The 26,372-nt window shown below is 43.8% G+C and overlaps 1 protein-coding gene across 16 annotated transcripts in view; it reads left to right on the forward strand.

Moving 5' to 3' along the window:
• The window catches only part of MCTP2 (multiple C2 and transmembrane domain containing 2), a 149,819-nt gene that overhangs the window by 24,598 nt on the left and 98,849 nt on the right, over positions 1-26,372 (forward strand). For 7 of the 16 annotated variants that reach the window (XR_009208284.1, XM_058422360.1, XM_058422354.1 and 4 more), the window contains 9 exons: positions 523-774; positions 2,703-2,879; positions 2,992-3,079; positions 3,639-3,777; positions 4,639-4,717; positions 6,407-6,607; positions 11,889-12,094; positions 22,133-22,307; positions 22,988-23,566. Coding sequence is in view for 15 of the 16 variants with exons in the window: in XM_058422360.1 (XP_058278343.1) it covers positions 23,051-23,566 (516 nt within the window). In the remaining variant the exon portion in view is untranslated. Of the gene's footprint in view, positions 1-522; positions 775-2,702; positions 2,880-2,991; positions 3,224-3,638; positions 3,778-4,638; positions 4,718-6,406; positions 6,608-11,888; positions 12,095-21,306; positions 21,403-22,132; positions 22,308-22,987; positions 23,567-26,372 lie in introns of those variants that run through there. The other 9 variants (XM_058422366.1, XM_058422357.1, XM_058422362.1 and 6 more) reach the window with 9 other exon arrangements.

Below are 26,372 nucleotides of genomic sequence, written 5' to 3' on the forward strand. Positions count from 1 at the left end.
CTATGATAACCTCAGATCTTCACCTTTCCACAGACAGAACTCTTGGCTTTGCATCACTGGTAGGTTTTCCTAGGTAGGCTGGGAAATCATCAGAACTGGTTCACAAGAAGCAAAAAGAGTGAGAAACAGAGCCCACTGGCCTTGCTGGGAAACAGACAGTCTTGAGTTACTGTAATTCAGTATTCCTGTTTATATTCTGGAGCACGCAGACTGACGAAGTAGGAAAAACACAGCTAGAATAATTGCTCCTGGGTATTGTGCTTTCATTTACAAACATAACCATTCCTGAAGCTGCTGAGGATAATTTCCCTGAACTTCCAGCATTGGGCAATTGCCCCTATGCCTTCTCTGTGGGGTTTCCACTTTCCTCAGCTCTGACAAATACTGGTCCCTGGCAGAGGCAGGGCAGGGAAATTGATGGATCAGTGGAATGATCCAGTACCAACAAATTCATAGTTACAAAAATAGGCAGTTATTCTTATCATTTCCTTGTTCTGACACAATTTCCTGCCCTCCTCTCAGGCTGTGCTGAAGACTGCCTGGATGACAGACCTGCTTTGAAGCCTGTCAACCCCTCTGCAGAGCACCTCTCCTGTTAGGAACTGATGTCCTGGAGAACAATGGCTGGGAGCAGGGTGAGGGGCTGTGCTGTGCTGTGCTAGCAGCCTTTGATCACACCTGGCACGTGTCCAACCAGAGCCTGCTTGTGGGCACTGCTGGCTTTTAGCATCTCTGATCACATCACACTGGAGTATAGGAACCGTGCTTTGCTTGGTGAGTTTTATTATTACCCCTCCTACAGCCTGAGTCATCTCCAGGCTTCTTGGAGCAGCTCAGAGCAGGAGAGGGATGTGAGGACTAGAGATGCTCCTGAACGAGGTAGTCAGGGCATGCCTGCAGCAGCCGAGGCAGGAAGGTGAACGAGTTTAATTAACAGGGCTCTGCCAGGGCAGTTCGTTATGACAGAAGAGGATTAATGAGATCTCCCAGCTGCAGCCCTGCTGACGGGTGTGTGTGCTGATGTTTGGCACGGGGGCCAGTGTGCAGATGGAATTGATAACCTCCTTGGCAGGGGCGGCTGTCCTTGGCATAGGAACCGTGATGGGCTTTAACAATTCCATCGAGACCCTCGGGGATCTGTCCCCTGGGGGCTCTGAGGGTGTCTGTGACACTTGGCCTGGCTTTGCAGGCTTGTCACCTTCAGCTTGCCGTCCTTAAACCCTGTTAGGCTTAGTTATGGTAGTTCTCACTCACCTTTGGCAAGTTCTGGGTCTTTAATATTGAAAAGCAATTGGATTTAAAAGACTAAAGAGTCTGTAGGTCTGTGTTTTGTAAAACGAAGTCTTTCTATTTGCTCATTTGGAGAGCGACAGTAGGCGAGGCTTTGAGTAGATCCGTGGCCATGCCTACATGCAAACACTTGTTCTGATCCAGGAAACTTAATATGGAAAACCTCATTCAGCATCTAGGAGTATATACAAGACTAACCCTTAGTGTCAGTAATTCTATGTTATTCTGGTTAAATAATGCACTGGAAATGTGTATTACCAACAGGGATGGGATCTGCTGTGCTCCTGTTTTAGGCGATGGATTTCAGCTTAGTGAGAGTTTTGAGATCTATTAGAGTGATAAAAAAAAAAAAAAAACAAAACAAAACAACAAAAACAAACAAATCAACACCAAAACATTAACAGTAGCAAAAATAAAAAAGGAAGTAGATATTTTTCCTGATTCAAGGTTTTTGTGAGGAACGTAAAGCTTTGGTTTTAGTTATCGATTATTAGAAAACATAGTTGAAAACTGCTATGTTAAAACCTGTGTAACTTTCTTCCTTCAGCTGCCCCAGAGCACAATTTATGAGCAAATGCCTGTTCCAACAGGCATGGTTCAAGGAAGGAAAATATTCTCTTGAAATGCATTTTGCTGAAAATGGACATAAAGGAAAATAATACCTTACTTGGTAGAGTCTGGAAAAGGAAAACTCTTTCTTACATTCACTCCCAGCCCTGTGCTCTGTTCTCTAGATCCTGGACTAGGTCTGGAGCAGATGATTAATCTCTAGTTTCTGTTTGTGTCTTCTTCCCAGGAGGATTACTTTGTAAGAAAGCAAGGGTAATGGTGCACAATAATCAGCTTTTAATAACTCTGTACTTGAAGGAATGGGGAGAGGATATTCAGGGGAAATTTTACAAAAGTATTGAAAGACTGGTTTGATTTTTTCTTTTTTACTAGTATTTTTTAAATTTTTTTTTTTCCGGCCCTGTGTTCACAATTTGCTTGCATTGCCCAGATTCTCCATAGATTGTGAAGTGCCAGCCTCCCCTCTCTCAAGGACCAAGCTGTGGTAAGAGCTTGGGGCTGGGAGCTGCAAACACCAGGGTCCAGTTTTCCCTTTTCAAGAAGTACAAGCAGAAAATGCCAACCAAAATAAGTCACTCATCATCTCCTCCTCTACCAAACACTTTGATATTACGGGAAGGATCAGAATTTCATATTTTGTTCCTGACTCTCACTGTTTTCCTATCTAATCCTGAACCACTCATCAAAAAACCCCCTTTGCTTGTATCAGCTTTTTTTTTTTTTTTCCCCCCTGACAATACTTCTGAGATGTATGAGGATGCATTGATTTAATGCTGGTAAATTCCTTGGAGATTCCTGGATAAAATTCCTTATTTAAATCCCTGACTACACTTTCGTTCTAGAAGTTGTCAGCTGGTCTCAGGAGCCCACAGGCCCACTGCTCAGCTCTGCTCTACTCTTGGGATGAATCAGAAGCTGAATTTTCAAATGTTCTAAAAGCTAATTGTTTGCACAAGAAACAGTCCCCAGCATTGCTCCTCAATGGATTGTCAGGAAAATGACTGCACAGATTTTGAATTGTAAGTTCTGTCACAAAATGCAGCCTGTTTAAATGGCATTTAAAAGCTAATAATGAATCCTGAGTGGTTGAAACAATTGTCTCATGTCTTTGTTCTTTCTCTCCTTGTACAGCTGATGGAAATGTTGTCAGTGCTGTTCAAATGGTGAAGCTGCACACAAACACGGGCATGGGATTGAAGAAATGAGGAGGAAGCTTGAGGTTGTGATGGTTTCATTTCTGTGAAGTTTAAGCTCAGGTTTGCCCATGCGGTATTTCCACAGCTGAGACGAAAGAAAATGGTCAGTGACATTTCAGAGCAGAGAATCCAGCCCTAAAGAATGTATCACACATTGAACTGATGAGGTGAATCATTGTGACGTTAAATGGGGTTGAAAATATGTGGTTTTTCAAGGTAACCTGTTGGAGCTGAAAGTGAGTAGCCAAGCCATAACTAATTATCATTATTCATTTATTAATCCCAGACTTACTGACACGCTAAAGTCTCCTAAAGTCTCTAGTGTATTCATTTGTGCAATTGCACAGAGTGACTTGAACCTTGCAGTTGGCTTAGTTTGTGTTCTGGGAACAGCTTAACACTCACAGACCTGGGAGCAAGCACACCCTTGGTCCTGCTCCAAAATCTGCCTGTAAACCAGGTGCTCAGCTGCAAGGGAAATGGGCTGCAACTTAGGGACCTGTAATTCTGTATTTTGGGGTCACCAGGTCTCTGGGACCCACTTGTCTAAAAGAAATGGAACATAACACTTAACTCTTGCAGGAGATTTCACTTTGGGGTTTTGAAAAGCCTTTATCAGCTGCATGGCTGAGGGGCTGTGTCCCGGGCTCACAAATGTCCCAAGCAATCAATCTGTCAAGCCAAGTGCTGTAAACACGTCAGGAAAGCTGGTGCTGAACAGGTGGGTGCAAACAGAATTGCTCAAAATCATGATAAGGGCATCTTCAAAGCTTCTGGTTGTGCTTCCAGTGAACACCTTCCACTTGAGGGTGAGATAAGAGGAGGAATTACTGACAAGCTTTTAACTTGATTGAGCTCCAAAGTCTTGTTAGCAGCGAGGTCAGGAAAAGGAGTTTTAAGCCACATGGGAAGGAAATTCAGGTTAGAGATAGAAAAGAAATTGTTTGCTGTGAGGGTGATGAGGCCCTGGCACAGCATGCCCGGAGAAGCTGTGGCTGCCCCATCCCTGGCACTGTCCAAGGCCAGTGTTGGAGTGGATGGGGCACTGAGCAATTTGTTCTAGTGAGAGCTGTCCCTGCCCAGGGCAGGAGGCTGGAATTAGGTGATCTTTAAGGTCCCTCTCAACCCAAACCATTCTATGACTCTTTTCTTCTGTGGTTTGATCTCCTTGCGCCTCTGTGCACTCGTGTCTCTTCCTCACCACCCTGCAGAAATGCTGCTGCAAACAGGCTGTGCAGAGGGGTGGGATGGATAGAAACGCTTCACTTGCTGCCTCTCTGAAAGGTTGCAGCTAAACCTGTAATTAGGAAAGGAGCTAAACCCATTATTTTCAACAGCCTCACATTGATCCACGTCGGCCAGGTTTTGGTAAAGGCTGAGGAGGTCATTTTTTCTTTCAGCGGTCAGAATACAGGGTAAGAAAATGTAGGCAAAGAAGAAAAGTTGCTTCTTTTTTTTTTTTCCTGCTGAGAAGACAGGTCTTCTTTCCCTTCTGAGAAAATGAGATATTCACACAAAAGATGAGTAGGACTTGATAACGCCAACTATGGTTCTCAATTAGATATTTTCTCTTCCCTCACAGGAATTGATAATGACATCCTTAATAAAATCCAGAAGAAAAACATTTGTGTGCACGAAGAGAAGATGTACAGGGGCTCCTTGTGAGTATGGAAAGCTAATAAGAAATCTTGTTTAGATATATACATTTCAATTTCTCATGCTGAAATGCTTCTGTTTGCTGTATTTTCAACTGTGTCTTTTTTTTTTTTTTTTTTTTTTTGACAATGTGTTTTACAGGGTGATTTAATTAGTGCTCATCCTTAAGCCATACTTAATGACTTACTGTTATAATAATGCATATCTTGGCTCTCCATGACTTCAGATTACATTGGATGTGTTCACAGAATACCCTCACACTGATGTTTTGATGACATTTCCACAGTTTCATGTTTCCTTTTCTCTTCCCCTTAGCCTGCCAGTCATATAAAAATTCCTATCCCAAGGATCTTCCCAGCACTGTCCCCCTTTTTTTCCCCTTAGTTAACAGTGAAGTAACAAAGAACATGATATTCAGCATTCTGTTGCCTTATCACCATCCTTAATGCAGCTGCACGATGCCTAAGACAGGAAAATTTCTCAAGCTAATGTTTTGCAGAGCCCATATTTGGGTAATCTTGTAACAGTTAATCAATTTATCACTTTATTGCCACTAAGCTGCGGCAAGGTTTTCTCATTTGGGTGGATATTGGCTATGAGAATTTCATTTCTGTATCTCTTTCTCCCATTGCATCCAAGGAGCATTGTTACATTTCATTTTGGCAGAGGCACACACAAACTGCTTTCCTTTGCTTCCCCTGAAATCAGCAGCCACCTTTATTAGATTGCCTTTGGGCATGTTTACAGTTTCTTCTCTCTTGGCTGCAGCCTTTGACAAAACATGCACTGAACTATATTTGATACACATTTTGTGGGATCACACACCTAAGAGAAAAGTGTATTAAAGGCTGTGTTGTTTTAGTTCTAAACTTATCTAATTATCTGAATCTGCTATTTTTCTTGGTTTAGATGAAAGGAAAACAAAAACATTAGTGGCATGAGTTTCCTTTCTCCTCTGTTTTCAGCTGACATCATTGATTAGTTTTCTGATCTCAGCCAACTTCCCCTTAGATCTTTGATTGCATGAGCTGAGTAAAACTGTCTTATTCAGCATAAAGACAAACTTTGGGGAGGTTTATGAAATTTAAGAGTTGCTGTATACCTATAACACTCTCTTTAGTAACTAATGTTGTTGAGCTTGTGCTGGAACATCAGGATCTGTCCCTTCAAACACAACCTTAAAGTCAGGAGGCAAAATAAAGCATTGCCAAGTTTATTTATTTCCCCCCCCCCCCCCCCCCCCCCCCCCCCCCCGTTCCTTTTAAACTGCTCACATGTTCAAACAATAATCTCCCTGATGTGTAGCTCCAGCTCCTGTACTGATGGCTCCTGATCCTCATTTTGTAGATCCACATGGTACAGTTCATAGCCATGAATTCCTGCTCTCCAGATCTTGCTGAAAGAATTGGAGTAATGGCTTTTATGTCTTCCCCACATTTTTATTCAGTGGTTAGAGAACGATTCTTTGCACTGTGACAAGCCCTTCCCACACACCCATGACCACTTCTGTTTTGCAATGGCAGAGCGTGGTTGCACCACCAAGTTTCACTCGATGGTGTGAGATGGGTGTCACTACGTCAGTGATGCTCGTAGACAAGGTGTAATTTCTGATCAGAACGACACGTTTGGAATGTAAATATGTCCTGTGGACCAAGCTTGTCTTTCCCCATCTCGTTGTTCTGCACCTCCTGCAGTGATACCACACTCAAGGGATGCTGAACGCCGCAGGTGGGAGTGGTGACTGGGTGAGTTCTCCGGGAAGGTGTGTGACCCAGCCTGCTCCAGAAACAACCTGGCACTGAAGGCGTTGTTGGGAGGCGTTTGCCTTTCCACGCCGTGCCAAACTCATGAAGAAACTCATGTGTGGGACCATGTTTCAGCTGCAGACACGCCAGGTAAGCATGTCACCTCACCCAATCCTGCCTCAGTTTCCTCACCTGGAATGCGGCTGCAGCCCTTGGCTCCCTTGTCAGGCACCTGGAGATGCTGCCAAATAAACGTGTTGGGAGATGCGGCCAAGAACAAGTGTTACGTGGCAGCAGTGCCGCTGTTGATTACATTTCCCTTGGCCCGTCGTCATTCACGCGGTTTCCTTCCTAGCTCCACCTCACCCCGGGCTCTCCAGGGCGGTGCTACCAATCCCTTGCCCTTTAACACCGCCACCGCCAACATCCTTGGGGGCTTGGGTTCGGTGGGAGCGGGCGGTGGGAGTTTGGTGCTTTGGTCTTGGCGCGGAGCGGGTGGGCAGGATGCAGGTCTGGGAGGGAATGGTGATGAACCGAGCGACAGGACCCGCAGAGGGATGCTCCAAAGGGGATGCTCCAAGGGGGCTGGCCCAGGAGGATGCTGCAAGGGGGCATGATCCAAGAGGGGTACTCCAAAGGGGGTGCTCCAAGGGGGCTGGCCCAGGAGGATGCTGCAAGGGGGGATGATCCAAGAGGGGTACTCCAAAGGGGGTGCTCCAAGGGGGCTGGCCCAGGACGATGCTCCCAGGGGATGCCGCAGGGGGATGCCCCGGGGCAGCGGTGCTCGGCGGCTGCCGGCGGGGGCGGGTTGCGGGAAGCCCCGGCGCTTGGGGGGCGGGCGGGCAGCGGAGCGCAGGGAGGCGCCGGCGGCGGCACCGCCCCGGCAGGCGGGAGGGGACGGGCCCGGGGCCGGGCGGCGGTGACAGCGGGGACAGCCAGGACAGCGGGGACAGCCAGGACAGCCACGCGTGCCCGGCCGGCAGCGGCGGAGCGAGTCCATGCGCGGCTGCGGGCGCTGCGCGGCCCCGGCCCGGCCGGCAGGTAAAGGGGTCCCGGAGGGGCAGCCCGGCGGCTTCGGGGAGGGTGCTTCTGTAGTTTTGGGGTTTTTCCTTGTTGTTTGTTTGTTCGCCTTTTTTTTTTTTTTAATTATTATTTTATTTTTTTTTTTTTTTTTTTGAGGTGTGGCGGGTTTTGCCCCTTTGCTGCCTGCTCAGTCGCTCTCGCTGTTCCGCTGTCCGTACTTCGCCGTGGGAGGCTCGGGGTTACTCCGCTTTTTTTTTTTTTTTTTTTTTTTGCTGTGTGTCGCTCTAGTGATGCTGCTCCAGGAACTCGCGCCTGGTGTGAATAATTCTGTTTTGTGATGTGAGAAAATGATGCTGGAGGAATTCTCTCCTCCCTTGGCCAGCTCTCGCTGAAGCGAGGCATCCCCATGTGCACTTGCTGACTGAAATTGAGTCGCTTGGCTGTTGGCTTTGACTAAACAAATAACCCACTTAGCAGTAATAATAAAACAACCCTTAAACTAAAAACAAACAACGAAGCGGAGCGTACACGCAAGTGCATTGACATAGCGGAGTTGTTCTAAGGGTAACTTTGAGGGAAATGTAGTGTGTAAGGCATAGCTTGTTTTTGTTTTTAAGAACCGTTCATACAATTGTAATTAAAAAAAAGTGCAAATTTTCATTGATACTCGCCTATCACAACTATGGCAGCTGGCAGAGATCCGGTTGGTGCCCTTAGTTTTATGACAGTTGCTCAAAGCACACTGAAAGCTGAATTGTTGCTACGTGGCATTAAGAAAATAGAAGTTCTCACCTGGATATCTTGCTATTAGTTTGCTGTGATTAAACTGTAGAATTTGTCAAGTATTTTGCAGTAATTCTCAGAAGATGATACTGTTGAGTGGGTCGATTTAGCTGTCAGCATGAATGAGTGTATTTGAGTAATAATCTTGCTTGTTTGATTTCCTGCTGCTGTTCAATGCCATCATAAAATAGCTTATCATAAAGCAAATAAACTTGCATGTGCTGTAGCCTGAAGATGGATTCAGTATGTGTAGTTTCACTTTGCTATACTCGTGGAAAGAAAAAAATCAAAAATCATGCAGAGAGGAAATTCACATTTTATTTCTTAAAATTTTTGCACTTTTTAAAAAAAATAAGAGTGGTAAATTTTGTGCTGTTAAGACAAGTTTAACTTTGTATCAAAGGAGCTATGGGATAGTTTGTAGATGTGTGGATTTAAGGTGTCAATTATAAACAAGGGCATGAGGAGAGGCACTGCTGTCATTGACAGGAAGGTGGGTGTCTAAACAGCCCAGGGATTCCTGTAATCATCCCCTCCTGGGACAGTACAGGAGGCTGTAACAGTGCTAGAAACATTGCTTATCATGCCGTTCAAGGTAATTAGAACAATAACTGGCTCGATTTCACTAATTTCACTGCAGCTTGGTTTTTTTCCCAGCGCCTTTTGCATTTGGTAATGTAAGCAGCTGCTTTTGGACTAACTGCACCTCTGACTTGAACTGATGATTATTAAAAGAATCTACCTGCTCGAGCAAGGAGCACCTCTGAGGAGAACAGTGGTGTCACCTTGGGTGTTGAAGTTCACTGGGATTTGGGGCTGTCTGTCCCAAATGGTGGAAGCTGGAGTCAGGTTGTGTATGTGGCTGGAGTGGGCTTGGGACAGGGGATAAACCTCACCCCAGAGGTTTCTTGGTTGCTCCCACTTGGTTGCTCCCTGGACATTTCCAGGCAATACTGGGTGTCTGCTTCTCCTCCTCGAGTCTACCCTGTGCAGACTTGCCCATCTTATCTTTAATTCCTCATCGACAGCAGAAGGTTGGCACAAGGTCCCCACCAGTGGCTGTCAAATTCAGGCAGGATGCGTGTAACAATTTGTGCTGTCACTTTGCTGTGAGAATTTTGTGGTTTGACTGTTTTGCTCACCATCACCTGTACTATGAACTAATTATGGTATAGGTTTTTGAATTCCAGCCTCCCAAGGTGCAGGGAGTTGAGGGTCTCATCACCTGGGGTCCCTGTGCCTGGGCACGGGGGAGAGGGAAGCTTTACCTCAGCAGAGGAGAGAGAAGCATGCCAAGCATGCTCTGCATTTCCTCTGTGTTGTTTCCACCCTCGAGTGGAAAATTGCTCCCGATTTCCTCAGATTTGGAGGATTTACGTTGGCACTCTTCCCACATTCCCATTTTACTTCCAGTTGTACTCATTAGATAACGCGCTTGCATAGAAGCTTGTTTATAAGAAAAAGGACATTTTTCTTCAATCTATTCCCATTTAACTTAAGCAGTTAAATGTTCCCTGGGTCCAAACCACCTGTTTCTTAAGGCTTAAGGGGTCTTTGCAGGATTGTGAGGATGTTGGAGCCATGAGTGCCTTGAACTCTGCTTTTAAATCATGTTATCAGCGTAACAGCTGATCCTGAGTGCACCTCTGTTTCCTAAGATGTTGATACTGTAAAATCAAATCACAGAGCCAGATGGAATATTCATATTCAGACAATTTGTGTGTCTCAATATCAAGGCTTTCTTTGTGTATTCCACTGTAATCCACACAAGGTTTTCTGTGTTCCACGTGAGAATTAATTCCCCATTGTCTTCTGTGTGAGGGTTCTCATGAAGACCAAGAGTGATAAGAGAAACTGGGCCAAGTCTCCCACATTAGATCAAGTGATTGATCACCTTTTTATCTACCTGGCAATTTCTGCCTTGGAGAAATCAGCTTGGGTGTAACTACAGGTTTACCAGCATAGCCATGGGGTGGGTTGATTGCTGCGTGGGCAGATGGTTTTGGTCTAATTTAGGGATCAGTAGTAAGGAAGCCTTGTTGATGGAGACTTTGTTTCTTTTAGATGTTCTCCATCTTCCCTGGATATTGGGTGTCTTGTGAGCTGCAAGGCCCTGTGGATGTGCAATTTGTCTGTTCTGCCTTGAGGATGTCACCTCCAAAGGCAGATTTGACTTTTGGCACCCCTATGGCCTCATGGCTCACTGTGCTGGAGTAAACACTTGCAGGAGTATAATTGTATTTACAGTAACTCATCAAAAAGCTACTCTGGAGTGATACAAAGGAGGGTCTTGTTCTAATTTTTTTTGAAATATTTAGGGATTACAGATTTTTCTTAATCAAAAACTTCAGTCCTTTAAAAAGCTACACAGCCAGAGGCAATTTTCAAACCCTTTAAACTGTTCTTTCAACCTAGAAATTACTTGGTAAAATATTTGTAAAGACTGTAGAAAATACGATGTTAATTACCTTTTTTTTGAAACGTTCCTAGATGGTTTTGAACTTAGGTTGTTTTGCACTACATTATATATTCAGACAAATCAATTATCTCGAGGGGGGAAAAAAAAGCCTGTGGTGTGTGCCAGTTGAGATGTTTGGGTGGCGTAACATTAACCAGGTTCCTTGAATGAACCTCTCTTTCAATTAAGAGAGATCATTAGAGAGGAGAATGCAGAAGTGGGAACAATCTGAGTGATGTGGAGTAAACAGAGAACAATTATTTATAATTTCACATAACTCAAGATGTTAAAGAGGTAAGAATAAAAGAGCAAGATCCAAAGATTTTTTTTTCCCTAAGGTCCTCTTCAATTTAAAAAAAAAAAAAAAATTCTTCCGTAGCTAAATTATGCTTCTGCTTCACACAAGCATAATTTGTCTGTGGAACTCATTACTCCAATACTTAAGAGTTGTTAAAGATAAAAATTAATTTTAAAAGTTGTTTGGCAGATTAAGAGAAAAAACGTACTCTGGGGCTGTTAATCGCAAAGATGCAGATACAATTTCTAACTGAAGCAGCTCCTAAATCGCAGATTCCTGGAAACCAGGAGATTATTTTGCAGGCAGAATCATGGTATGATTTTGTGACCTTATAGTCTTGCCCTGAGCATCTGTTTTTGGTTCAGAGTTAGAGGCAGCTTGTTGGGCTAAGTGGATGTTTGGAGTGATGTGGTCCCCTTGAGCGCCGTGCGTGATGGAAATTTGGATGGCTTTTCCTGGGATCACTGCTGTTTTGTTTGGAACAGTTTCAAGCAGGTGAACATTAGATGCAACTTCAATTTTCCTACTTGGGGGAAAAACCTGAAGTAAATTGTGTGCTCGGTGCTGTGTTTCTTTAAGTTTTGATTAACTGGCTATTCATAAACGTAATCTGTAAAGGACACAGATGGAGTTGACCTTTTGCAAGGCTACACTACTGCTGCAAAGCTCCACTCTGAAATAATTGGATTATTGTGGGAAAATCTGGAGCGTGTAATAATTTTAGATTTGATTTCTATTTTCTTTAATGCACACTGCTTTTCTAAGAAGACTTTTTTTGTTCTTTTCTTCACATAAGCAGCCTGCTGACCTTTAGGCATTTTTTTTAACCCTTGCTTCCGATTCTTTCGTTGCCTCATGTCAAATCCTAGGGCGGGACTGACGGAGGCAGATTGTGTCTGTGGTTTCCAATTGACTTCCACTGCTGCTTTTCTGAGGAAAACAGACCTGGGAGCTGGGAGTCTTCAAGCCTGGGAGCTGGGAGTCTTCAAGTCTGCCTGTGGAATTGGAGCTGGAACTTCCATTCTGCCCGTGTAGGTGTCCAACCCCTCCTGCCACCGGAGAGGACCCCACGTGGGTAGGTTGGATGGATGCTGTGACCACCTTTGGCTTTAAAGGAGAGCTTCTTGGCAACAATTTCTGGTGGTCTTCAGTTCCAGCTAATTAATATTCGTTCTTGCTCCTGGTGTTTTGGTCAGTGCGTGGTGAGAGCCTGAGCACAGTGACCCAGGGGGTGACTTTTCCTCCTGCCTGTGGTGGGTGCCTGTTTCTTCTGTGTTTACACAGATGCTCCTTCACTGGCTTGTTTTCGCTTTCCCACAAAAACAACTTGCTAAAAGGCAAGCTGAATACTAACGTAGCTTTTGAGATCTTTGTTTGGGTTTGTTGGCCTTTTGGGATGGGGAAAAATAAAGGGAGATCTTATTCATATCCTTCCTTTCTGGGAAGTTCTTGTACCCTTGACAATTCTTCCTGTTGCCCACTACTAGAACTATAGATGTAGTCTGTGGGGTAAGTTTTGCTTTACTGGAAACTTTAGGTTTGGGAGAATTTCATTGTTTTGGGAATACTTGGAATTGTCTAGCTTTGCTGCCTTGAGATCAGAGCTAATTTAGAAATAAAACCAGTTCTGCTTTTGCGTAACGCCATAAATTGAGAAGCAGCTCTGTCTTTTTAGGATTTATGAGTGTGCACTTTCATCCTCTCCTCCCAAATAGATAAGCCCTGTTGTAGAAGTTAAGTTTCTAGCCAGGACAGGGTATATAATCTATATTGTTTGATAATCTTTTAATGGGGGTGAATGGAAATGAGGGGGACATGCTAATTTCTCTGAGCAGGCGTTTGTCTGTGTTGCCATTGATGGGGAGGTGGTGATGATCAGGAGCTGTCAGCGAGGATGGGGCAGTCTCTCTCTGTCTCAGCTCACTTTATCACGGTTGTGAAAGTTCTTTTTTCTAAAGTCTGACTTATTTGGGTTTAAGTGAGGAGAGATTAAGAGCTCAGTTCTTTGAAATTTTATTGGGTGCAGGTTCCCCTTGAAGTAAAACCTTATTGAACCTAATGGTTTTGACAATTTCAAATAAAAATATCCAAATGAATGAACATAACTCATCCCCTTGTCACTGCTTCCCTGGGTTTGAAGACGAACGCTTTTTTGCTGTCTTCCCTCATGGGAAACATCTGCGGATCCAAATGGCAGATCATTAATGCTTGTTCAATAGCAGGCTTTGTTCCCAGTTTCTTCAACTTGGAAACAATTAATTGGAGAGTTTTGTTTTGTCTTGTTTTCCTTTTTGAATGCAAACATCTAATTCCAGTTATATATTCTAGTGGATTTTGTAGAAGTCCTGCTATTTGGGATTGCTTGTAATTATTTTAGAATAAATGCTCCCTACCCAAATCCAGATAGTGGGAACGGTGCCTTTGTGGTTGGGGTGCGATTCTGATTTATTTTATTGTATAAATGGCTGAATTTTGTTCAACTCTGTAAAACTGTAAGATACAAATCTCATTACAAGCATTTGTGTTCAGTTCAGGAAGGCTTCTTGTTCCTCCCATTCACCAAATGTTTCATAGTGGAATTTAGCAAAAATCTGTCTGCTCTTTGATAGTAAGCAAACGAGGGCTGATCGAGCATTCACCTACTTGGGTGCAAAAATTGTTTGAACCAGAAAACCTGCAGTTCTGTTTAGCTGCCTGTGAGCAGTTTGTATTTCAAGACACTTTCCAGATTGGTGACTCCTGTCCATATCTGCTAGATGGAAGAACTGAAATATGAATAGCTCTGAAATCCATTAAAAAAAAAAAAAAAAAAATACTACATCTTTGAAGGGTTTATTGACACCTGCTGAAAAGTTCTGGATTTGAGCTTTATGTGATTTTAATCCATGAGCCCAACCAGGAAATTGTATAATTACGACAGCTGAATTAAAATACCTTTTAGTCAGTGTTCACCAGAACTAAACATCCATGATTAATAAACCCAGTGTTTTGTTGGTTAATTAAGGGCTGAGTAGTCGTAATTTCTGCATTTAACATTTACTTTGAGAATATGTGAATGGGGCACGATAATGACAAGTGGTCAGCTTGATCTGTTCTAAATTATCCTGCCTGGAGCTGTGTGTGCATGAAAGGAGGATTAACAACAAAACCCCACTGTGGTAGCAGTGTGCAAAGGAGTAGCCAGTGTGGTTGGGCAGCAAGAGCTGTAAATATGCTTAAGGGAAGGTGTTTAAAGTTTAGCAAACTACCCCACCCTGCCTATGGCAAGTTTGCCCCAGATGAATCAGGGCCAAATAGTTTTTTAAGGACTGCATAATGTGTCTGCAGGTTTTCACGGAGCAGGTTTGTCATGTAGAATCGTAAAAAAACCTGAAAGTGAATTTTAAGTTGCTTCATCGGGTGTCATCCTAGCTCAGTAATGCAAATATTCCTGTTTTGTGGGGCTGATTTTCTGATTGGATCACTTCCAGGAACCAGAATTAACAAAACCAGGCTTTGCTTGAAATTCTCTGAACTTCTGCAAGTAAACTCCTGAACAGGTCACTTATCATTCACCCCAGCATGTATTCCTATATTTTAATTTTTAAATTAATTAAATTCATTTTAAATTAATTTTTAATTTTCCTGTATTCCAGAGTATTCCTATATTTTAATTTTTGTCCCTTTTATTCAAGCTTAAAATAGTTACTGGAGTCATAGTTTGTGGTTTTCTTATGATGCTGCTTCTTCCTGTACTTAGGGACTTCATCTTTAGCAAACCAAAACCCCAGTGCTAAGATTTTGGATGTGCTAAAGTGTAATTTCCAATGCACATGAGTTAAATTTACAAACTTGACCTGATCTTCTCAGTGGGAAAATAATGTTGTAACAGAAACTGGAGACAACGTGCAGATTTCTAGTGCCAGGAGGCTGAAAACTCAGATGGTGAATGGAAAGAGAAACCTCCAAGCTGGCTCTTTTCTATGAAAAATGACTGGCATTTAGAGATGTGTGCTGCCATGTGTTGTCTTTACAGTTGGAAAGAAAAGGGAGATTAAGGAGTTAAAGGAGTCTTTGGGTTTGTGCTGCTGTTTGTACGCTGAACACTTTGCTGTCGTGACTTCAGGGGAGCAATGTGACTGCTTTGGCTTCCTCATATTTAAAGTACTAAATTATTGTCCAGGGTAACACCCTCAAACACTTGACTCTTCACCAAGAGATTCCTGAGAGCTTTCTCAGTCTCTGGGTTTCCCTGTATCCCTTCCAGCTTTCTCAGGGTGATGCACAGCTCCAGTGTAGTTATTTTCTGCAGGGAGACCTGTGGCTCTTGCAGAAAATCAGGGCTGCTACTGCTGCAATTCCCTCATTCAGTGCTGTGCTACAACACACCAAACTCTCTTTTCTTCAGGGTTCTTCAGCCCCCTGCCTTTGGGAATTAAAAGGCTGCAAAAGCATCAACACAGATTCAAAATAATCCCAACTCTCCCACGTGCCCTGCTCTGGCTGTGAGCTCTGAGCCTGGCTTGTGCCGCATTACTGTTGGAAATAGGAACACGCTGTAGTAATAAGGAGGAAAAAAAAAGTCAAACCAGCAGGTTTTTTTGTCCTGCTCAAGTTGTCACCAGACCATTTTTATGAATCAAAAGTGTTCTGTTTAGGGTTATTTTGGTGAATTGTTAAATAAAGAATCACATGGAGCTTTTAATAGACTTTTCCTCTATAGTCACTGAATTTTGATAAGAAGTGTGACAGTAATAGTAGTTATTTAGGGAGAAATGCTGGCACATGGACAGGTAATTTGCATATAGTCACAAGCTTCTTTTATTGAAATACATGCTTTAGGTGCTAGTAAAAGGCACGGGTGGATTTGGCCCGTGGAAATGAGTCTCTGATTTCCTTCCTAGGTTTGTTTTCCCTGAGAGTTATGGAAAGGGAGGATCTATTTCTGTGCACCTCTTGTTACAAAAATAAACCTTTTGTTAGGAGGGAGGTGAGCAGGGGCTGGAAGGAGAGACTGAGGAGGAAGGGGGCTGCAGGGCTGGATTCCCAACAGAGCTGGATTCCCAACAGAGCAGGGACCAGCTCCTCCAGCATGTGTGTATCTGCCTCCATCCCTGGTTTTGTGCTGTCCCTCTTGTGAGCCCTGATAAACCCCAGTTACTCTGGAGCTCTCTGTATCTTGCTCTTACTCTGCTTGTACCTGTACCTCTCCATCCCCTTGCTGCTCATCTCCCCGTGCTCCTCAAGGAGCTCTGCTCCGGCTACCAGCATTCCCAGGGATCTCCTGATGGGGTCGGGAACAGCCAGACAAATTACAAACCAGATACAGTCTGTGGTGAAGGAGTGTCCCAGCTGCTGGTGGGATCTCAGCAGATGGCTCAGTATCTTCCAGGAGAGGGATCTGCCCCTCCAGGACCTTCCTTGGAGTCCGGTTTGAGGCGCGCATCATTGCTCAGGAAGCAGATCTTTGTGCACAGGTGTCCCTGGAGAGGTGTGCTGCTCAGCAGGTGGTGTTTGCACTGTAAAGATCATAGCTGATTGTCCCATTCTGGGACAATCCCACCAATTAGGCTGGAAAAGTAGAAAGGGCCTTTTTGCTTGTGCAGGTACAATTGCAAACCACGATGTTTTGAAGGAAGCTCCAAGAGTGGAAGGAACTTGTGAAATATGTTAGTTAAAATACACCCAAACACTTCCTCCTTCATTTCCTCTATACATACTCATCATTTTTCTTCTGTTTTAGAAAAGACAGAAGCAAAATGAAAGCAATACTTTCATAAGCTGGAGGCAGGTGCAGGGTATTTTCTCAGTAACTTTCACTATCAGGTGCTATTTTAAGATGCTTGTAGCAGCTGGTCGTTCTCTTACTTCTCATAGTTGCTGTCTGCTCATAAATGTTGAGAAAAAGAAGCCCTCCAGGCTGTGCAAAAGAGCCTCTAAGGAGTTAAAGTGTCCCTGTTCCTCTCTTGCTGCTAAGTGGAGGAGGATGTGTGCTTGTTTCGTGTGTTTGTGAAAGATGAAACTCATCACATTTGAGCCAATTAAAAATCAAAAAGTCAAGCATGGGATCTAAAAGCCCAGAGCCTAAAACTCATGAATCTGTGAGAAAAGCCCAAACCTAACCCAAAACAACAAACCACAAACCTAAACTAGAAAATATTCCTTTAGATGCCTTTATTATCTGCATGTAACGAACAGGCTTTTCTTTAAGCTTTGTATTTACCCTGCATGCTACTTGTGATCTTCTGCAGAGACCGTAGATTTCTTTCACCCCACATCAAGAATAAAGATGGTTTGTTTTGGTTATCTTATTTCTATTGAGGCATGTAAAATGGCTTCTTGTGAAGCACTTGTACTGATCTGGCTGGCAGCAACAGGTCAAGTCTCTCATTTTATATGTTTAAGTTTAGCATCCCACTAGGCTCTGCAAAGGAACCTGTTAACAACAGAGCAGCAGAAGAGCAGGATCTGTATCCACAGCCTGGCATCATTTGAAGCCCTACAGGAAAGCAGCTTAAGCATGGTGGGAAGATTTGGAAGCTGCCCAAGCCATGACCCTGCTTTAGCAGCAAATCACCTGTGCAGTGAAGACTTTACCTGCACTGCATCAGTGCACTCCCTGTGATGCTTGTCAGTGCTAAAAATAATTCTAGCACTGATTTCCCCAGGGTAATTAGCCTGTGCAGAATCAGATTGAGATTAGACTCTGGTTTTTGGTTTTTTTTTTTTATTATTTTTTTCCTGGTGCCTTATCAAATTTAAGTCCAGGTGTTTGCCATATGCTGCAGGGAGGAAAGGCTGTCTCAGGTTCTCCGCATTGTGCTCTGTGGAATTCAGTGTCCCTTGCTGCCCTCTGGGATCATGCCCAGCGCAGCCTTCCACTTTGGACTTGTTTTTTTTTTCTTCTGCAAAGGAAGCACAATGCTTGCTTGAAGTTGTTGAGCCTAGGAACATCCTGCCCCTTTTCTTTTAATAACAGGTGCTGGTTTTGGAATGCTCCAGGGCAAGCGGGTAATGCTGAACAAAGGGTTACTTTCTTTGGATGATATTTTCTTATCTCTGTGGCTGTTGGTGCTTAGCATAAAGCATTGCCAGATAAGGTACTGCAATAAGCCATTGCAAAGAAGGAAGTGTTGGTTTCTTTAGAAAAAGCTTTTCCATTCCTAGTGATGGTTTGTATTTGGCTGTGTTTGAGCTATAATGATATTTAAAACCTGGGGTCTGTGGTATGTTCTGTTATAGAAATAACCCCCCAACACCTAGAGTGGTTGTTCAGCCAGCAGAGAGCTATTTCCCTGATATTTTCCTTTCTCTCCCAGGGAGGAATGGTTTCATTTATGGCTTCTAGAGCCAGAAGACTCAATTTATAGCAAAAAGATAAAAGAAAAAGATGGGGAAAAAAAGTCCACACTCCCTTCCTCCCATGGTCCCTTATCACCTTCTTGCCAGCCTTGTTTCTCAGTGCACTGAATTCAGAAATTATAAACCTAATGGAGGTTATAAACTCATATTAGAACTTTCCACAGCCCAATATTGTGTTTCATAACAGGAGTGTAATTATCTTTTCTTGTAATTTGTACAATGTCTCATGCATTATGTTTTAAGTCAGTGAATGTGCCAGACAGGCAGAGATTGGGTTGAATATCCTATTCCAGAACAGCCAGAATCAATAGAGGTTTTACACTGAGGGAGTTCCTTTAGTTCCTTCCAATTTGAACCTCTGTTAATACGCATTCAAGTGAGGAGCATCTTCCTAACAACCTCTGATGCACGTGTTAGTAATTTCAGCTGCCATGGGTTTAAGTGACCGAATTCAGACTCAGAGGTGGCTGGCATGCACCCTGACCCAAAGTTTTCACCTTCACTGGATAAACAAATGAGTACAAGGACTGATAGATTTAATTAATCTAGAGCTGTAATAGTGCTGGCGTGGTGTTCAGGTGTTTTTTTTGTCATCTTGGCTGACTTTCAGGATGATACTTTAAAAATATTAACCAGGAGCATCTTCAGTGTGTGTGGGGCACTTCTGGGTGTGCAGGGAGTGGTTCCATAGTGAAGAAAGACAATTTTGTCCATAATTTCCGGTGTGTAAATCAGTTTGGGTTTGTTCAGTTTATTTGCTTGGTTATATTGTGAGTTTTTATAATGTTTTCAGAGTGCCTTGCAGTATTTCTCACTTGTGGCTTTGCTGGCTTCCTGTCAAGACAGTAAGTGAAGTAGAATTGCAGGATGATTTCGCTAGGCTTTCAATGGCATTTGAAATATCTCTTACAGCCACCTGGTAAAACATCTAAAAAATCATTTCTCTCTAAATATTATATGAATTTAAGAGAGTGCATATGGAGTGTTTTACTGAAAGGAACCAAAGCACATTAAAAAATAAATTAAAAATCCCAAGGACCACATTTAGAAGATACTTAAGGGAGGATAAAACGCTAGAAATATTTGTTCAGTCATAGTGAGCTGTGACCAACTTTTCTGTCAGTAATCCTTCTCTCTTGTCCCTATTGCTCCCAAAGAGAAGGAGATGGCAAAATACAGGTGCAATCAAAAGCAGTCCCTCTGAAGGAAGAGATTTAAGTACATGGATTCTTCTGAACATTTGAGATTTGGCAGTGTATTAAAGAGAAGGCTGAAGGAGATAGATTGAAAACATTATTTTTTTCTTGTTGCATAAGAACAAGGAGCCATTCAATTAAATCAAAAACAACGGAGTTAAATTGATAACAGGAAGTGTGTCTCTGAATGTTTTCTGTTTGCAGATTTTTGCTACAATGTGCCATTGAAAGGGGAAGAATAAAGAGGCCAAGCTTAGACCAAGAATTTGGCAAAGTATGTTTTTTCCCTGTGGTTGCTTAGGGAATATTTGGCGATAGAATTGGCCATGAACTTCTGAGGCTGAGGAAGGAAGGAGAACTTCTGGCCTGTGGAGGATGAGGACTACATGAACAACATGCTGGTACCAAGAACACACTTTCTACATGCAAGGGAGAATTTCTCTGTCTTCAGAAGAAAGTATTTCTATTGATACTGCTCTGCATAGAGGAGAAAAGCAGAGGGAATTGATGTAGGAAGAAATGAGAGTTGTATGTGTGAATATGGGCTGGCCTGGCAGGGGCTACCCCAGTAATCCTGGCACCTCTGGCTCCAGCAGCACTGGGGAGGAGGGTGGTCCCCATTCCCAATCTTCCAGTCATCTCCTTAGGGAGCATTTCTTGTCATGGTGGTGATGTGTGTGTCTTCTGCTTGAACAGAGGAACTGAAAAAGGCCACAGGCAGATGGCTGATGTCAGAGTGCATTTGCCCTTCAGACTGTATTTACCCTTTTCTCAGATGAGAACGCATTGTGTATTTGCTGTTAATTGTGTATCATAGCCATCATTGGGGTTAATTTATCTGTAAATACAACTTGCATAAGAGAAGTTGTAGCTGGAGCAGGAATGTGGGTGTAAAGGTTCAGAGGCATAGTATGGTTAAACTTCCAGGCAATCCAGTGACCAGGGATGGGCTTATTTCTCCTGATGGCCTCAGTTCAGGCAACCTGCTGCTCCTGTGCAGCAAACACCACTGATGTGTTGCTCCAGTGTAGGAGCTGTGAGGTGGCGGCTCAGTGGAGCCATCCCTGCTGTCTTTACAAAACCCTTTTTAAAACTTTTTTACCTTGTAGATTCCACTGTGTTTCTGCCAGGCTTGAGGAGGACTCTGCCCGCTCTGGGTTAGATGCAGGTTGGTCTCAGAGACACAGCCCTTTCAGAATGGGCATTTCTAATCAGCAACTCAGGCAATGTAACTGGGAGAAAGAACATTTGACTTGGGGAGGGCAACTGGAAAGACCCGGAACAAGCGTGCTCCTTGGTTACAAAATCTCAAAGCAAACAAAATCAAAACAACGGCAGTGGGTCCTCAAAGTGAGAGGGGTGGAGAATAACAGGAAAGGAATGGGAAGCAGCAAGTGCCTTGGGAAGTGGATGTTGAGCTGGGCTCTGCCTTTATTTGCAACATCTTGGCTCCAGCAGGTTTCAGTCCGAGTAGGCGAGCCATGCAGAGAGCACGAGCTGAAGATGAGTTGTTTAAATGACTCCCAACAGTGTGTTTCATAATGTTTTGTGCAAATGTGTTTAGCCCAATAACTTCTGCTGCTGGCACGTGGTGTGACGCTACCAGGGAGGCCTGTGGCTGCTTTGTGAAGATTTTATGGAAAGAGAGAAGGGCCTAAGTGAAAGCTCTCAGCTGGTCTGAGCAAATCCAGCCATGTCTCATGAGGTTGTGCAGGGCATCAGGTTCTGCTCCAGCACGGGCATCCCTCCCTCCCCAGTCAAACTGAGATGGCATTTGTGTCTTCTCTCCTCCCTCTGTAAATCTGTTGTGCTTCAGCCTGAGTTCAGTGAGAAACACGAAGGCATGGTGGGTCTTCTTCTGTGAAATCTTGTTTTCAATTTGTTTTTACTTAGTGGTTCTGTAAAGGGAAAAACAATTTCAGTTTGTGTGCACTTTGATATTGTGGCTATGTTAAGCTGATACATCTATACTAACACACCTTCCTGTTTGGGCAAAACCTGTTACTGCCTTTCGAATGCATGCTTTGCCATTAAGCTTATTAATTTATTGTATTGAATATAATAATGCTGATATTTATTTGCCAGTATAAATGGGAGCAGGGAGGATTGTGCAGCTTTAGCTGCACAGTAATGCAGTTAGGAATTTTTTTGTAGATTCCTGAACACTCTGCAAATGTGGCAAGCTTAGTCATAAAGTTATTTAAATAAGTTATTAAATAACTGGTTATACAGCCTCATTCAAATTAATGAATGCAAGAGCAGATTTCTTTGAAAGCAGGCAATAATTTCTCTGTGTGGATTAATCTAACGATTGTGTTTCTGTTGCCTGTCCTGGTAGTTTTCCTTGTAATCAGGAAAACAGTGGGAAGTAATTTTTTGTTGACTGCAATTGTTAGAAGGTAAATGTGCTGTGAGTTTAGGAAGCAGCCCTCATGTAGATAAGGAGTGTAGATTTCTGAGGATGTGGCTATATACTGTAACCTCTGTGTGTGTGACTGTAAAGGAGTAAATCTGCAGGTTTCACCAGCTTTTTCCTTACTGAGTTTTGATGATGGTTTAACCACCTCTTTTCACAGAATAAGGATGATTGCTCGGCTGTTAACCACGGAAGAGTCTGTCTGTGAGGATATTGCTGTGCACAGAGGTGTCCCTGTTCCCCTACCATGTACATACAGTGAATGATTTTTGTTTTAGCTCCTCTGTTCCTGACCCTCCCAGCTGTGTAAATGCTCACAGGGAGTCAACTCAAAGGTGAGTCCACCAGTAGGTTTTCAAAAGTGATCTACCCATCCATTTTTGTGTTGTTTTTCTCTGAATTGCCTACTTTACAAGGAAAAATAATTCTGCAGTGGGTTAATGTAAGGGAGTGTTTTGGGGTTCTAATGTTCGATGTCCCCTTTCAGCCTCAGCTGCTTAGTTAATGGAGCTGTTTCTCATATGTGCCAACAACACATCCTGTAAGAATTCATGTAGCCTTGGAAATAGCCAACAAAGCCCTACATGGCCTGGGAAAGTGGCAGCAGAAATGTCAGTGACAGCTTTGCCAGCGTGTTTCGTGTGCTTGCATTATCACGATTTAACTCCCATCAGCAAACTTTCTACAGAACCAGTTTCAAATTGGATAAATCTCAAGTTTTCACAAATCAGGGCTTGACAGAAGAAGAAATATGATGTCCCCTCTTAGCAATCATGAAGTAGTGGGCAGACATGGCATTTTTGTGTAGGAATAAATAATTGCTCTGGCTGTTTTCCTCCTAAATAATCAAACCTACCCACCAGATTGTCTTTGGAAGCACTTAGTAATGTGACATGCTCTGTTTTAACTGTTCAGAGAGATGACTGAAAGTTTTAAGATGAGACAACATGAATCATAGTCTTGAGCGGCTGTTCACTCCTGTGATTGACTTGCCTCCTTCCTACGTTCCTTTTAGTCACCCTGGGAATCGCTGAAGCTGTTCCGTGCAGGAGGCACTGCTGAGATTCCCCTCGCAGCGATGGACTTGGATAAACAATCCGTATGGGGATCCCTGAAACAGAAGACCCGGCCGTTCCTGCGAAACCTGAGCGTGAGGAAGACGAAGAAGAGGTCAGTCAAAATGCTGGAGAGGAAGGGCCGCTCCTTGGACCGCTGTCTCAGTGTGTCTGTGCCTGACATGCTGGAGGTGGAGACTCTCATGGAAGAAGAAGAAGAGGAGGAGGAAACGACTTACTCAAGTGCTCAGGTGTTGTCGAGCTGCTCCCCCAAGAGCTTCTCCAGGTCTGTGGTGTCCCTGAGAAGCAGGAACTCTTCGGTGAAGGCGGCGGGGGAGGACTGGCTGTGGGCGTCGCAGCAGGGGACGCGCACGGAGGTGACAGTCACCCCCCCAGACACGCAGGCTGTGGGCATTCACCTGCTGTCCTTGCGAGGAGCTGAGGCCGTGGGCAGCCCCGTGTCCGAGGGGAAGAGGAAACCCAGCGAGGACCTCTTGGAGCTGCTGCAGGGCTCCCGCCTGAGCGACGAGGGCACAGAGGTGGGTGCTCGAGCTGCAGCCAGGCTCCCTGGCCACCTCCCATGGGCTTCTTGTGCTTCTCCTTAATTTTCGGGGTTATAAAAGGATGGAGGATCCAACCAAGGCCGGGTTGGACAGGGCTCTGGGCAGCCTGGTGTAGTGGGAGGTGTCCGTGCCCATGGCAGGGGGCTGGAATGAGATGAGCTTTAAGATCCTTTCCCATCTGAACCGTTCTGTGAGGAGGGGCCTCCATTCGAGGAATGCATGAACCATACAAATAAGCCTAAACTTTACATGATGTACACATTATTCCAGACTAATTCATCTATCCTTCCTGTCAGTTTGGGGCTGCAGATAACACTGCTCCAATTTTTTTGTTCTTTTATTATTCTTCTGTTATTTGCAATGACAGTTCAGATTTTTCATATTTGTTGGAATTGCTTGCTCAAATCAAAAGTTGTTGCAGTTCTCTCAGCTCTGAAATGAGGTGCTGATACATTTGCTGTTTAGTTAATAGAGTTACCAGGATTGCTCTGTAGCAATCCATATCAAAATCAATTTGGCAGCCACCCACTCAGGACTCTGATGAAGGCAATAGGTGAAAGATGGCTGAGCGAGGTGAACTCTGCCTGTACCTGGAATTAACCAAAACAAGTACATGATGGGGAGCAGGACATGTAGCATCATTCTCAGGACTGTTTTTTGGGCTTTTGTGGTAATGATTTCAAGAGGTTAAAAACGAAAATGTTTTCTCTGCACGCCCTGTCTTGTCCCCCCTTTCCTTCCCCACTGCCTCTGTGGTCAGTAGTTGTGTCTGGACATAAGGTCCCATGCACAGGAGGGTCAGAGACCAATACTGTCGTGAAACTAATTCCTGCCTGGCCTGAGCAAATTGGGAATCCTGAGGAGCTCTTTGATAGCTTCATTATAAAGACAGCAGGTGAAGATTGTGGCTGCAGGGAACACTTCAGGCAAACTTTTGTTTGTATTTTGTGGAGGTATGTCTGCTCCTGTTGAGTTCTCTATGGGAAAGTTACATTTTTGAACTTTCTGAGGCCTTTTTCTCATTACCTGATTGTTGCAGTGTGGGAGCTTCCTCTGTAGTCATCCAAGATGCAAAAATGGGAACCGGGCGTTTTTGTTTCGAGTCCTCCCTTGGGAATGGGGGTTTCACAGGTTAATTGGTTTTTAACATCACATTCAAAAGGATGATTAGCGCTGGAGTGGGGAAAATTGTCCTTTCTGATATAAACTCGTTGTTTTGCATCTCAAAGGTCTGTGTATTCCTAGCAAATGGGTGTTGGCTCCCAGCCTGTTGAGATGCAAACTGTCAGACTGGTAGGTACTGACCATCACTTGCGGTTTTGTGTTGCTAAATTGTTCACAAATTGATTTCATCAGGCTGGAGTGTTCATTATTTTGAGGGGTACCGAAGAAAAGCGACTGAAATAGTATAGTGCTTTGTTTCTCTTCTCAAACGCTACTCAAAAGTTATAGCACCTCACTCAGCGTATGGTAAATTTATGCACTCTCGTTATTTTTGGAAGTTTTCCCAGGTTGTTTTAGTGATAGCGGCATTTTATTTTTCCCCTGATGTTGTACGCCAGAAACCTTAATCTAAAATCTACCTCAGCACAATGAAGTTAATTCTAAGTCCTGCTTCGATTTTGGGCAAACTGAGTGTTCTAGGAGAATGAAGTACCTGTGTAGTGATGAAATAGCTTAACCTCAAGTCCAGTTTCATCCAGATGCACAATCTGAGTCTGTCTTATTTTCTGCAGCACTTGCATCTTTTCCCTAAATGTGTATTTCTATATTTGTTAGTGTCTGTAAATCATTTGGTATTGTATGGCAAATCATCTCTCTGTGTGAATATGCTTCCTTACTGTAATCTGCCTCCAGTGCAACTTATAAAGATCTTTTTCCTCGAAAATAAAAGGAGAGAGTGTAGCAAAGGAAAGTAGAAATGAATGGAGGAGTATTGAGCAAATTTAATTATATTGAATGCGGTGAAAAACAAATTCAGTATTGGAAGGAGTCCATGGCAGGGAGGTTTGAACTGAATGGTCTTTATAGTTCCCTTCCAGCCCAAACCTCAATATTCTATGATTCTATGACAACTTCAGTATTCAGCTTCCCTTGTGTTCCCTGGACAGCTGCAGGATTTGTGCTGCATGTGCCTCGGATGGGAATAGTTCGTTACAGAGGTTTTTGGTCCCTGAATGCTGGGCAGGATTGCTCTGAGAAGCACAAGAGTTCTCATTGTTCCTGCGTGAGCATCACTCCCTGCCCAGGGAGGTAAATCAGAAGGAAGGCAGATCCCTGAAACAAAACAAAGCAAAGCAGAACTGTAGTTTGAGCTTCTTTTCCCCCTGAATTGCTTGTCACATGCCACCTACTCGTTTCCTGGTTGTCTTTGGCCACGCGACATCGTGAGATCCTCCCCGAGCCCCGTGGGTGAGGCCAGCGCGTAGTTGTGGTTTTCACGTTTGTCTGAACCCTCCGTGCAGAGCTGCTGGTGCTCAGCACAGCCCATCCTCACCAGGACTCTGCCCACAGGTGTCATTTTGCCATTTGTCGAGAGATTTGCTCTCTGCTCCCCACTGCACCCGGCTAGGCGAGCCTGCAGGAGCAAGTGAAGTTGCGTTGAGTGAATCCCTGCGTGATTCAGGTTGTAAAGGGTTCCTGTAATGACTTTTTATTTTTTGCCATTGGGTTTTGTCCATGACCACGTGTCATTGCTGAAGTGCTCTGTTATCTCTTTATCTCCTTACCAACACTTTGCAACCCAAAGCCTTGTCCTGTTGCTGAAGCACTCAGTGGTCTT

Source organism: Hirundo rustica, chromosome 13 (assembly GCF_015227805.2).
Source record: "Hirundo rustica isolate bHirRus1 chromosome 13, bHirRus1.pri.v3, whole genome shotgun sequence".
Taxonomy (NCBI): domain Eukaryota; kingdom Metazoa; phylum Chordata; class Aves; order Passeriformes; family Hirundinidae; genus Hirundo; species Hirundo rustica.